The sequence below is a fragment of the Astyanax mexicanus genome, chromosome 10 (assembly GCF_023375975.1).
Source record: "Astyanax mexicanus isolate ESR-SI-001 chromosome 10, AstMex3_surface, whole genome shotgun sequence".
NCBI lineage: Eukaryota > Metazoa > Chordata > Actinopteri > Characiformes > Acestrorhamphidae > Astyanax > Astyanax mexicanus.
The window spans coordinates 45,527,236-45,541,177 of NC_064417.1; the positions used below are offsets into that span (position 1 = coordinate 45,527,236).

The 13,942-nt window shown below is 36.8% G+C and overlaps 1 protein-coding gene across 2 annotated transcripts in view; it reads right to left on the reverse strand.

The window, feature by feature from the left end:
• Positions 1-1,328: 1,328 nt before the first annotated feature.
• Positions 1,329-13,942, reverse strand: part of micu3b (mitochondrial calcium uptake family, member 3b) — a 33,545-nt gene continuing 20,931 nt past the window's right edge. For both annotated transcript variants that reach the window (XM_022684223.2, XM_007258675.3), the window contains 5 exons: positions 13,751-13,842; positions 12,745-12,916; positions 8,791-8,899; positions 7,722-7,879; positions 1,329-5,727 (listed from right to left, as the gene is read on the reverse strand). In XM_022684223.2, coding sequence (XP_022539944.1) covers positions 5,659-5,727; positions 7,722-7,879; positions 8,791-8,899; positions 12,745-12,916; positions 13,751-13,842 — 600 coding nt within the window. In that variant the 3' untranslated portion in view covers positions 1,329-5,658. The remainder of the gene's footprint in view (positions 5,728-7,721; positions 7,880-8,790; positions 8,900-12,744; positions 12,917-13,750; positions 13,843-13,942) is intronic.

Consider the following 13,942-nt stretch of genomic DNA (forward strand, 5'->3'; position numbering starts at 1 on the left):
GTGCAGCGTGGTGGCCCCGCCCCTTCTTACCAGGGTTGCCATGACGCTCATTAAGCCGAGCGCTGGGAGTGGATACACACCAGCCCAGCAGCTACAGAGCAGCTAATGCTAAAGCTAACTTTACACCTGAGGAAATACAGGTAGGTTACAGTTACAGGTTATTTTCTGGCTCATTAAATTTAACCCCCCATATATACAGCTCTGGAAAAAAATAAGAGACCACTTAAAATTATGAGTTTATTATTATTGAGTTCACCAAATTGAAAAACCTCTGTAATATAATTAAGAGGAAGATGAATGATCACAAGCCATCAAACCAAGCTAAACCGCTTGATTTTTTGCACCAGGAGTAAAGACATAAAGTTATCCAAAAGCAGTGTGTAAGACTGGTGGAGGAGAACATGCCAATATGCAGAGACCACTTCAGTTTCTGAATCAGTTTCTCTGATTCAAGATGCATGAAAAATGTAATTAAAACCCAGGGTTATTCCACCAAATATTGATTTCTGAACTCTTAAAACTTTAAGAATATTAACTTGTTTTCTTTGCATTATTTGAGGCTTGAAAGCTCTACATAGTTTTTTGTTATTTCAGCCATTTCTCATTTTCTGCAAATAAATGCTCTAAATGACATTTTTATTTGGAATTTGGGAGAAATGTCGTACTTAGTTCATAGAATAAAACAACAATGTTCATTTTACTCAAACATATACCTATAGATAGCAAAAACAGAGAAACTGATTCAGAAATATATAATGCTAAAATTACTATTACAAACTGTACAGCAAGATTTTCTTTGTTTTTTACATGTATATACTTTACAATAGTCAGGTGAAATGAGTTTAGATGGGAGCCATGATGCATCCCGTCAAAAAAATGCATCCCCCCTCCCCACCCACACACACTAAAATCTGATCGGCTCACAGACTCTTTGTAGAAAACAGGCCAATCAGAACCCTCTCTGTTTTGCATGCAGTTCATAAATATGCACACAAGGGGAGTGCCTTTCTCTCCCTCTCCCTCTCCTTCCCACAGGTGATTGGGTAAAAGGTCTGTGTCGCCTGTGTGCACGATTGTGTTCACTCTTGGGCCACTCGTTCTAGATTCCAGGAGATTTTATCTCACTTGCAGGCATCAGGGGGTCGTTATTGATATGTGGTAGACTACCGCTACTTCCGGGAGACTTGGGACGTCTGACTTAATTACTAAAATGCTGTATATGCATAAGATAAGAGATAGCTGACGAAAGTTTTTTCTACACTTTAAAACTGAAAGAACTGACGGCTGGAGAAGGCAATCCATGAGAGAAGCACAATGCAATGCTGAGCTGGTTCTTTAATACTTTATTGTTAAGACAGTTTTAAACAGTCTCTGTAACAGTATACACAACTGTAAAACACTGTACTGTACTGTAACTCATTAATTTCAGTGTTTATGAACAGCACACCACCACTAACTAACTAACTAATATAGCCTAGCTCTCTAACATGATGCAGTACATCAGCAATTCAACATCATGCACATCAACACAAACAAAACCAGCATTATTACCTTCATAAAATTAAATGTGAACAGTACACTTTTTACACACATTTTTTCCCCATATTTCAAATAGTGAGAGATGCCTTTCTGAACATGAATCTTTCTATATATCTTTATATATTCTATATACCTTTTCTATATGTTTTTGAAAGTTGTCTTTATAAAAGAATGAAAATGTAGATAGAATAAAAGTGGCAGCAGTGGACAGTAATAATGTAAATGTAATTCCTTTACACAAAATAACAGATATTGTTTTTTTTTTTACTTTCTGTACTACATTTCAAAGTTATGTATTATAGACACTTAAGGTTTTTTACTTAAAATAAGTGAATTTAAATAAGAGTGAGGTGATTAAACAAGCCCTATGTTACAAAAGTCAAGGTACTTTTACTTTCAATACTTGGGGAAGTTTAAAGTTCCTCTCATTAATTTTTTTCTTTATTTATTTATGTATTTGTTTCTACATTGAAGATTAATATTGAACAATTAAGGGACACATTAATTACATAGTAAACAGTAAAAAAGTGTTTGTCCTCCACAATCCCCTGATCTAAACCTGGTCAACTGAGATGGTGATTTGGGATGAGCTGGAGCTTCACAGCGTGAAGGAAAAGCAGCAACTATTGTTCAGCACCTTCAGGAACTCCTTCAACATGCTGAGAAAACTTTTCCAGGTGACTCTCCCTCATGAAGACACTGAGATTAAAACACAAATGTCCTCAAAGATAAATGTGCTACCTAGAAAAATCTAAAGAATAAAACATATTCTGGTTTGTTTAACACTTTTTTCTGATCACAAAATAATTCGGCATGTGTCCCTGTATAGCTTTAATATAGTCTTTAATATTAAATGTACAATGTAAAAATCAGAAAAAGAAAGAAAACACTTTGAATGAGAAGAGATATATCTAAAGTTTTGACTGGTACTATATTATTTTATTTACATTGGGTATCTCTACTTTAAATAAAGTACATGGTTTGGATACTTCGTCCACCACTGAACAGAGATGAGCAGCAGGATGGAGTCCCTGGCTGTTTGTAAGCTGATCTGGGCAGTGGAGAGGCTCAGAGAAAGTATGTTAGCAATGTGCTCGCTTTATATAGAGAAGATTATGCAGCTTAGAACTCATGGCAAAGCGAATATAGAGCTTCATAGTGCAACAAGGTTGAAAAAAGAGCAAACTTTATCACATTTTTAATAACCAAGATGATTGTGATTATTTAGAACTAGTATTATTAATGAATAAAACATGTATAAGCATAAATATATGATTGAAAATCTAAAGATATCCTATAGTTATACTGTAGAAAGTATCTAAAAGATGTAGAAATGTAGAAAGAAATGTATTGCACGCTCCACAAAACAGTACTAAAGAGTTTTAAACAACTGTTTTAGTATCAAGAAGTCCTGAACTGATGTAATAGAAAGACAGGATAGATAGAAAAGATAGATAGATTTTTAAGACTTATATGAATGTGCCTATGATTCAAAATGAAGGAATTAGCTCTTTATCAACACAGCAGGATCCCGAACAGCTGATATTATTGATATCATTTATAAAATATTCACATTTATAAAATATTTCCAAACTGTATCTGATTATTAAACTATTAACTGCTACTGGCTGTGTTTTAATCTCGCACTTCATGGTGTTTAAAGGGCTTCGCGTGTGTGACACTGATAAGGTATTAGGTACAATTCCTGGAGGTAGTAGGTTAATCTGATTCAATGGCTTACAGATTTTGACTCGTGTGTCAGTAACATCATCGCTTGGGGTACTCAGACTGAAGACCCTACTCTACCTTGTCTTCAGTGCTCTATGGCTATTGTTCTCAGGTTAAACATATAAAGAGACAAAAACGAGTGATGCAGTGTGAGACACTGTTATGTACAAAGAACAGAACATTGAAATGCATAAATATCACAATAAATAGAATAAACAGTATATGGGAAACTATAATGTAACTACTAAAAGTGCAGAAAGATTAGAATGGCATAATGCTACTCAATACCTCTCAATATCCTACATATTCTACTTACTATCCTACATAAAACCAAACGCCAAAAGCTAGTAACTAGTACGTAACAAGCTTTAACTTAACTCTTGTATTATCAGTCTGGGCTAAATCAGTCCTTCCCTCTGTAAGCTGTGTTTAACTAACAGCCTGTATACCTGTCCAAAGTTTAAATGCACTTATCATCAAATAAATAGTTGCACCCAGAAAAAAAAATTGGATTACAATGCTTTTCGGTAGGGGCTTAACGGTACGTGTATTCTTTAAGAACTGTCACAGTACAGGGTCACGGTTTGGTTTGCGCAAACGAGACGAGAGCGTGCGCAGAAATGCAGATGAGTCAAACTGTCCACACACTGTCGCTGCGCTGCTATGGGAAACTAATGGTCGCCTGTTGCTTTCCAGTGTCAACAAGGGTTAGGTCTGTCTGTCTCTCTCTTTTGCTCGTGCCGTCTGTTTGTCTGTCTTTCTGTCTCTCTCTTTCGCTCACGCCGTCTGTCTGTCTGTCTCTCCCAAAAGTGATTGAGCCCCATTACAACAATTTATACCGAGGCGTGAACCGAACCATGAAATTTCTGTACAGTTACACCCCAATTCGGAAAGGAACAAAAAAATATAAAAAATTAGGACTGATTTGAGCAAGTCTTATTACTTATTGAGCTACTCCTACAGAAGTAGTGTGTAACCCATGTGCAACATGCCAGCTGCCTCAGTATGGACTCCATATGTTTCTAATAATAGTGTTCTTTGATAATCCATCCCATGCAGCTTAAATATTATCATGCAGTTCCTGCAGATTTAGAAGGTAGGTGTGTAGGGAGTGTTGATAGTGCGTCTATTAGCATCCCGCACATTTCAATAAGTAATCTGATTACTTATGAAGTTACTTCATGGATTACTTAATTTGAAAAGTTACTTTTAAGTTACTTTATTAGTTACTTTCAGCAGCTGTCAACAGGGGAGCTAGTTTCCACCATAGTTCCATGAGTTAGACGAGGTAAACTTCTACCTGTTCTGGGGTAATACCCACATTTTTGTTCTTTTCCTGGAACCAGAACCAGGGTTAAAGCCAAGTACTGGGCATTTATTGTAGCCTAGTTGGTCATGAAACAAAAAATAAAACAAATGTCTGTGCTAAAACAACAAAAATGAGCGAGAAAGAGAACTTAACCTGCTGCTGCAGCATCTAGGTGACTATACACCTACACTACAATTCCCAGAATACCTTACATTTTTAAGCATTAACCCATTACTGTCCCAACAACTGTTAACAGCTTTCTCGTCTATCCTTGAAAGCACCCAGCCGAACGCTACAATATATTTTAACTAAGGAAAATGATGGACAGTGAATGGGATAAGTAACTTTAATCTGATTACTAAATTAGAAATAATAACGCGTTAGATTACTCGGTCAGATTAGAGTCACTGGACCATATTAATGTAATGTTGGGCTGCCAAAGTGCCTGTAATGAAGACCAAAGGTGGAAAAAGTTGTTATTCTGCAAATCTCAGTCACTTTATGCCAGTCTGACACAACTACCCACCAAGTTTCATTCCTGTTGGTTGATTTCTTCTTGGTGCAACTATTTTGTAATTCAAGTGCAGAAAGTTTAAAATGGCACCATGCGCTACTTATAATACCATATCCTACATAACCTACTGAATATCCTACATCCTATAACTGAATGCCAAAGGTTAGTAACTAGTAAGTAACAAGCACAAGCTTAAGTTTAACTCTTATACTGTAAATCTATGTTAAAACAGCTCCTTCTCCTGCAGGCTGTGCTGAACTAGTATCGAGCACCTGTCGAAATAAAAACAATTACAGGGCAATTTGACACAATATGAGATAACTCAAAATTGTGGCTCACAGTTGAGTTGTGCTCTATCTTTTTTGTGTTTAGTAAACATTCAATTACAAATTCTTCTAAGCAAGGCCGTAACACCATGCTATGTGATTTTGTTAAGGATAGAAAAAAGACAAGGTCTGACTCCACTATAAAAAAGGAATAAATTAATAAATAAATAAAGAACATAAGACAGTACAAGTTTTTAGCAGAGTTTTAGCTTCAACAAAATCCTGTATCCCAGAGTAGTGACCTATTTTCCAGCCAGCTCCTTCTTCATGCAGCCTTTAAAGGATGTGAACCGCTCCTCACCTCGATATCCCTGGGGAATGAAGAGAAAACAGTACAAATAGGAGACAATCAGTCACTTTAGGTAAGAAAGGGTGTTATAAAACATCACTTAGCAAATAAAGCCTGTGAATGAACATTTTAAATGAACATTTTTCTGTTTTAAAAGGCGCACATCATAGCAAACTGACTTGTTATTGCTTTATGTAAAGCTGAAAGCTTAAATCACAGTATTCAGTTCTATGATGGTGTAAATGTGTTGGCCAAATCAAGTCCCAACAAAAACCTTTTTATTCACAGTAATTAAAAAATGAATGTTCCAGGACAAAATGGAAAAACAAGTGAATAAAGAAAACTAAAAGTAATGGGGGTTTTAAACTACAATTCTGAACCAATTTTACCACCTTCAGCTTTGAATCTCAAGATACAGCTTCAAAGTCATTATGGCTACATACACATTACAAGCCACATTGCTCAAATCTGATTTTTTGCTCAGATCGGATCTTGACGGGTCACATTCACAATTGTAAGTGATCAGTATCTGTGTGTAATGTAAACGAATCTGTCCCTGAAACGCCTCACATGCGCACACTGATACGTGTATAAACGTCGCTTTCTTCACCCACAACAAAAAAACTCATATTCCAGAGACGACTCGTAGCTTTATAAAGGGAAATGGATGCATTAGCAACTCATATGTGGAGCATCTTTTGCTGAAGTACAGAGTGTAATAGAGAGAATTTCCAACCTCCTGGTGTACAATCTTGATATTACTCTACTGCCTCAGTCCACATGCTTGACAGTTGTGCACCTCTCCGCTTATCCAGAAAAGTGCATGTTTAAAGCTTGCACTTTATTGGTTAAACAAATGGTTAAACAGGATTTTTTTCTAATTTTTCTAATCTTGTTTTGTTGAACTGTTCTCATTTGAAGCTGGCACAGGATTGTATATATACCTCTACCACATAGCAGAGTAAAGATGTCTGCTCAGTAAAACTGAGGTGAAATTGGTCCACTGTTTTTTGACGACCTATGTTTAATTTAATTTAATTAATTGCTTCTAAATTTAAGTTTCTATTTTAGTCTAGAATTTTTTAAAAAGAGCACATTACAGTGCATCTGAAGGATAAAGATGGATATTGGAAAATATGTTAAAATATGTATGTAAAACAAATCTGCCCATTTTCAGTGAAAAAAATTACATAACAGAAGTGGATCTCAGTGAAATAAATAAAATAAGATACATTTTAGAATGTGGACCAATTGACTTAAAAAGCTGCCATTTTAAGACAGAATTCATTAGATGTAGTAGTTAACAATATACAGAAAGTGTATAATTAATGTAAAATTAGAAGTAAAACCAGCATGACTATTTATTCTTCATAAATGTGAAAAAGTGAATTAAATTTAAGTCAAATTATCCCAAAGACAGTTTTTGCAGCCCAGAATAGGGTTTTTCAAGCTCAACTGCACCAGAAAAACTGTGCTAGACACTGACTCTTTATGATCAAGCATGGACAGCCCTAGCCCAGTACAACAATAATGCCGAAATTTCACAAACATGTCCACTAGATGGCAGAAACTCTTCAGGCAACTGATTTCCAGCACCAGAGAAACCTGTCTGAACCCACGCAACACAAAAACAAGTTACTGAATGACAGACAGCACCTTACTATAATGACTGACTTGAGCTAGAACTTACCTCACATTATACATCATATAACTTCAGATATAAAAGGCAGAATATGATTTACACTGGCTGGTTCTTCTGTTAAATGAACTAACTGAACCTGTCAATAAATGTGATTAATGTCCGCCACTTTACCCGCAGTCTCCATCACGTCACGCTACTGTTCAAAGCCTGAACTAGAATTTCAGGCTGTTTGATTTCCTTTAGCTAAACCCCTGCCGGACAGGGATTTTCCCCAGACTGATTGGGGGTTCATAACCCTGCTGTCACCTGCAGTGCAGTAAAAAGAAGATAAACGGCGTTTACACAACCCCAGCGGACCTTCCGCTCTTATTTACCGAGGAGCCGCGATGCAGGCGGTCCTTCATGATGCCAATGAACTCCTTGTAGCTCAGCTGGTCATCGTGGTCGACGTCGAAAATCTTGAAGATGATGTTGACGAGGTGTGCAGAGAGTTTGTGGCCTGTGGCTACATAAACAGCACGTCCAAACTCATCTGCGGGGGGGAAATTAAAGATTACAGTGAAGCAGGTCAATGGCAGACATCTGCACACTCAAGAAAACAGGTTAAAATAAGTACAAATGTGTTTGAAAATGAAAGCAGTAGCATTCCTGAGAGGGAAGGGGAACAACATTCTAATACATTGCAACAATACACTTCTTCAACCATCTCTGAAAAACTATATATATAGAGAGCAGTCTGAAAGGTCTTTTTGGCCGTATCACATGACTTTCCGACAGCTTTTACTGATTATTTGAGCAACTGTGAAGCTACTAGTAGCACTGATATGGAGATATCAGAACAGCAAACTCAATCTTTATCAGACCATTTACACAATACAGATTTTATCATTTTTCTTTTATTTCTAATTGTTTTACCAATTTACACGGCCAATTACCCAACCCACTCATTAGGCCTCCCCCTGTCACTAGCGATGCCCCAACACCAGGCAGGTGAAGACTAGCACATGCCTCCTCTGATACATGGCAAGTTGCCTTTTTTCAAACTGATGTAGCACTGCAGAGTAGCATCACAGTGCGCGCAGAGAAAAGCTCAGCGACTCGGTTTTGATACATCAGCTCACAGACGGCTCATGCTGATCAACATTACCCACTGGAGTGATGAGGGGAGAAAGCATTTACCCACTCAGAGAAAGCAAGGCCAATTGTGCACTCTCAGGGCTCCGGTAGCCAATGGCAAGCTACATGAACAGGATCGGAACCGGCGATGCCCTGAGCTTAGCCCGCTGGACCACTCAGAGCCCCCACAATACAGAATTTAAACGTATTTTGCTGCATACTTGGTGCAATTAGACATTCTCAACAGTGGTCTCTAAATCAACAAAACTTAAGGACTGTCACTTTAAACTAAGTAAAACTTAAAAATTGAGTTCTGACTCAATTTACCTTGTCCAATTGAGCGACTGGCAAAGTTGTACATTTGCATGGCAATGGCAAAGTCCTCCAAATTGTTGAGGAACTGAAAGAAGGACCTGAATTCCTCAAAACTGATACCCTGGAAGAGAAAAAAAAACTTAACTCAAAGTTTTTTGAGACATATCAATTAACAAAAATGTGCCTTTTTTAACAATAAACTTAACTATAAACTATTTTAAAGAAATATATTAACCCTGCTTAAATTTAGTAATACCCTTTAATCTTACTAATACCTAAAACTCTCTAAATAGACCCTAGAATTTAAACCAGTGGAAGCTTTTACTGAAGATTATAAAGCTGCATGTCATTGTGACCTCAGTATTATTTAACAATTTAACTAATGTGTGTAAAATATGTTTTCATGTATAATACAGCTATACAAGCCTGGGGTCAGCCTGACCCCTAAAAGATAACTGATGCATAGAAAAAGTGTGCAGGACACTGAAAATATTTTATCATGTTAATGGATAAATAATATTTACTTGGTTGTCTTCATTAAAATTTGAAAAGCTCATAAACTATGACGCACAACACCCTTTTTTTTTAATGGACGGGACAGTACACTACATGAGCACACAAACAGAGAAAAGTATTAATGTAATTAATTAATTAGTATTTTTTGCCTAACTTTAGTTTTAGTTTATTATTTATTGGATTTTTTTTTCTACCATTAGTCCTTAGTCCATTAGGCCTTTGACATTGGCTAGAAAATAGAAACATAATTGGAAATAATTAATGAAACAATAAAACTAGCCAACTCTAGTATATTTTATTTTGATTAATATGTGTTGTCCCTGATGAAAATTTATGTCAGTCATTTTAACCATTAAATGGAGTCAAACTGACCATACAGATAATAGGAGAAAAAAATATTCTACACCACACTGAGACATTGAGAGACGTCACCATGGGAGAAAACCCATAAAAATAATGACTCTCCAAAAAGATGTCCCAACACTGTTTGAACAACTCTGAGAGAAATCAGAGGAAGCCTTAAGTGTCTGAGGGACCTTGAAGCCATCAGGCAGATAACAGATCTAAAGGCAGAGAAGGACTTAGTCAAACAGTCAGAGAGTGTCAGGCCGAGTCCTCGTGCAGGCCGTGACTCCGAGCTGTCAGCGCCTCCGGATTGCAGGCTTTAGGAAGGGGTCAAGCCGTTTGCAGATTTTTTTCTAAAGAAGATTAACCCGATTCTCACATAAACAAAAACAAAGGGAATCTGTCCAAAACATCTCAAGGCTAGCAGATTAGCAGCCCAGGAGTCCTTTGAATTCCACTCATCCATTTCCAGACACTAGAGACCGTGCTTTTGCTGAGGCCCTTCTGGTGTCTGTTTTACAAATGAACTAGTGAGTAACGTGTGACTCTCTGCTGTTGTTACAAGCTGAACTGCATAAAACAATCTCTTAACTCAGTGATGAGACACACTTCATCATCAATGGCCATCCACCAACAGCTACCTCAAAAGCTGCTAAACTCGTCACCTCTCACACATGGGTCAGTTTGCATAGAGAATAAACTAACACCTAAATGGCCATAAACGGCCTAACGCCCCAAGAACCTCCACCATGTTACAATTCCAGTATTTACAGTAATATTGTAGTTATGTATATGGTTGAGTTTAACTTAAAATTCCTTGTCCCGTACACGGGCTACAGGTGTAGGTGATACAAAACCCTTTTTTTCTGCAGAAAAATAATTTATTTACATTCTGAAAATTTGAGGGCTTGGAGAAGCTGCCTGGTTTCTCTCTACTCCACTTAATAATTCCAGATCAGTAACAGGAATCAACCCAAATTCTGCATGTTTCAAAATAGATGTAAAAACTAGACAAACATAACAAAACTAAAGGTTTGGAGGACATAAACTGTTTAATTGTATTCAGGAAAATATTGATTTTAAAGTGATCTTATTCATTATATTTTGACATTAGCAGATTTACTTTTTCTATTACAATTACAATCATGCTTCACAGTAATGTTCCTTATGAAAGGTTTTTATGTTATGCTTAAATAGAAATCCTCAAGATTTAGTGGTGTAATGTCAGGCAGACGATTGGCAAAAATCCTCGCCTGTTAAGGGGTTAATCCTAATCAAAATCAAAATTAGGAGTGCACAGAATATTTGGCAACCAAAAATATCTAGGTGTAAATAGCAAAAAAAAACACTTTTTGTGTATTTTTTTCGAATTAGTGAAGTCATACTGCAGTGTTTCTTCTAACATAGGATTGATTGTTTAACAGCCAAATCAATCGGAGGAAAGCGCCAGATCCCCAGCTCTGATTTATCAGCCAACAGGGCAAATGTTTCAGCTAGTATCACAATGAGAGTGATGAGGGGAGAGAGCGCCATTGTGCTCTCCATTGTGCTCTCTCAGACTCCGGCTGCTGATGGCGACGCAGCATGACACAGGATTCAATCTCACGACCTTCAGGCCATACACTCTAAAAAACAGAGGTACGATATGAGTACTTTTTTGTACTCAAAGGTACACTCTTCATAATTGTACTCTCAAAGGTACAATATTGGTCTTTACAGGGTCAGATTTGTTCCCTCTGAAGTACAAAGTAATTTCTAACAGCAATAAGTACAAATTTGTACCATTTAACCAGCCAAAGGGTACATTCAGTATTCTGTATCACTGCACTGATAAACAATATATATTTTAATTGCACATTTTTTATTTGAACGCCAGACAATTTTGGATCATCAAGTTTTTGAGCCATATTCAGTTGATGATAACGTTTATAATCTTTATAACCTTTACTGGCACAAAAACCATGGGTACAAAAAAGGACTTTCACTGAAAGGTACTTTTTTGTACCTCAGTATAAGGTACAGCCCCAGCGACAAGCTTTGTACTCTTTTAGGTACAAATCTGTACTTACTTTTCTTAGTGTGTAGTGTCAGCATCTTGGTTTGAAAGTGTGGTATATTAAAGTGGTATGTTTCATAAAATTTGAAGAAACTCCTTGTTTTATTAGTTGTGTTAAGCTATTTAAATGATTCCTGTTTAAATTGTGGATTCCAAACAGCTACTAATATCACAGAATAAGACATGACTTAAACGTCACCTACAACCCAAACTTCATGGTATGTTTTTTAATACATTGAGCCAAACTATAAAAATTTTAGCATTAGCCCAAAAGTGTTTTGACATGTAGTGGTGATGTGTTCTTCTTTATTTCCTTTAAATAAAAAAAGGAATAATAATAATAATAATAAGGATTATTTAGAATAATCACATTAATATTCTGTGTTTAATTAGAGAATTTTATTTAATTGTGTTGAGCTTTTTAAATTGTTTTTGTTTAATTTGTTTATAACAGATAGATTAAAGTTACTAAATTGTGCAAATTAATCTGCAAAGGGGGTTTAATAATTCTGATAGTAACTGTATACAGAACTATGCTTTAAAGGTAGTTTATATATCTTTTTTATAATTAATCAATTATTAGAGTTAGAATATTTAATTTTCATGCAGTTAAATGTCAGCACGTGAAAGAGTAGAGTATAGGGGAAGAGATTAGTATGGGCCTCATGCAAAAAGGGATTTGCTTATCTTCTTGTATTATGTTACTAAGGTCCAAGGAATAAATGTTTAATTAGCAATATGATAATTTGAGCATTCCAATGGTTCTCTGCATTTTCAAAATTCTATTCTATACAGTATTAGAACTAACTTAAACTGCCTTTACTACAAAAAAAGCACCCTTGGAGAACCCCCTTTTTTAAGGTCGTATAGTAATCCAACACCTGGTATGGCAGCTCAGTCTGACAGTGCTTTTAAAAAGCCAGACTCGACTCTGCAGCACTGCAGCATCGACACGCTGCACATACGGGCCTGTCCAAAGATCAGTGAGCTGTAGCGAGCCGAGTCACGTCAGTAGACGTGAGAAGAAAGGAGGAAGAGTGAAAGCTTACCTTCTCATCTGGTATGCTCTGACGCACATTCTCCAGGTAGCTGCCGATGTTGTCTACAGTGGTGTAGCGCAGGAGGATACGAGCAAAGTCCTCCTCGCTGATGGTGGTCATGCCCTTAGAATAGGACAGGAACTCAATCTCCAGCACTTCTGTCTGCAAGTTGTCCATGAATCTGCAGACAGAGGTGAGACACAGATGTGATGGTGAGATAGACAATGCTATCATAAACTGAGAAAAAATGACTAGACTGTTTCCACAGACTTTAGTAAGAGTTATACACATTCGTAGTTTCTGCGTATGTGATAGTTCCCCAGATTATCACATACTCAATACTCAAACCCAAACACTGTTTGTTCCCAAACAGAACCAGGATTTGTTGCTTAAGATAAGACTGTTCCAGTTTATAACAGTCCAAAAACTGCAAACAATAGCAACAGTGGCTAATAAATGACCTAGAAGATGGGTAAATCATTGAAGCCACCATCCTGCTTCTCTGAGTCCAATGATGTCCCCTCTCTGTCAACTGGTAAAAATGTCTTGATCTCTCACCAGGAGGTAAACTTCCCAAAAGCTTCTCTGAGAGCCTTTTTTCTACACCCTCTTGTGGCAAACCCATTGTCTAATCAGACCACACCTGTAACCATTTACATATTTGCCAGAAACATGCCTGCAACTCCATGCCAAATTCTGCAGCATGCTAGACTGCATTATTATTTTTGGGGATGAGTGTGTGACAGTGTGTATAGCAGCTGATCACTTTTTGCCTCATAATTAAGAACATACTATTCATTTTGGTCTGATTTTGATTTCATTTTAAGTCAGTGTAGCATTCCTTAGCTTTAATGGGACATGCCAATAGTCTGGCTCCTGTTATGTGACATGTCAGTGTAATGGTTTAAAAAAAAAGAAAGATTCATAGCAGTAGTTTCTGAATATTAATTTAGATTAATGCATGAACAGCACTTATTTATTATTACATTAAAATACATGCAAAATTGTGTTTTACCTGTAAAAGTCTTGAAAGTTCAGTTCAGAGTTCCCTTTCTTTCCAAAGAAGTGCACCAGCAGAGTGGTGTCAGTGATGTTCTCCTGGACGTTCTGTAAAGGCCGACGCAAATATTAAAAAACATGTACATTACTGATCCAATACAACAGACTGACAGCAAAAGTACTAGCAGAATGAAACAGTCACACAGTT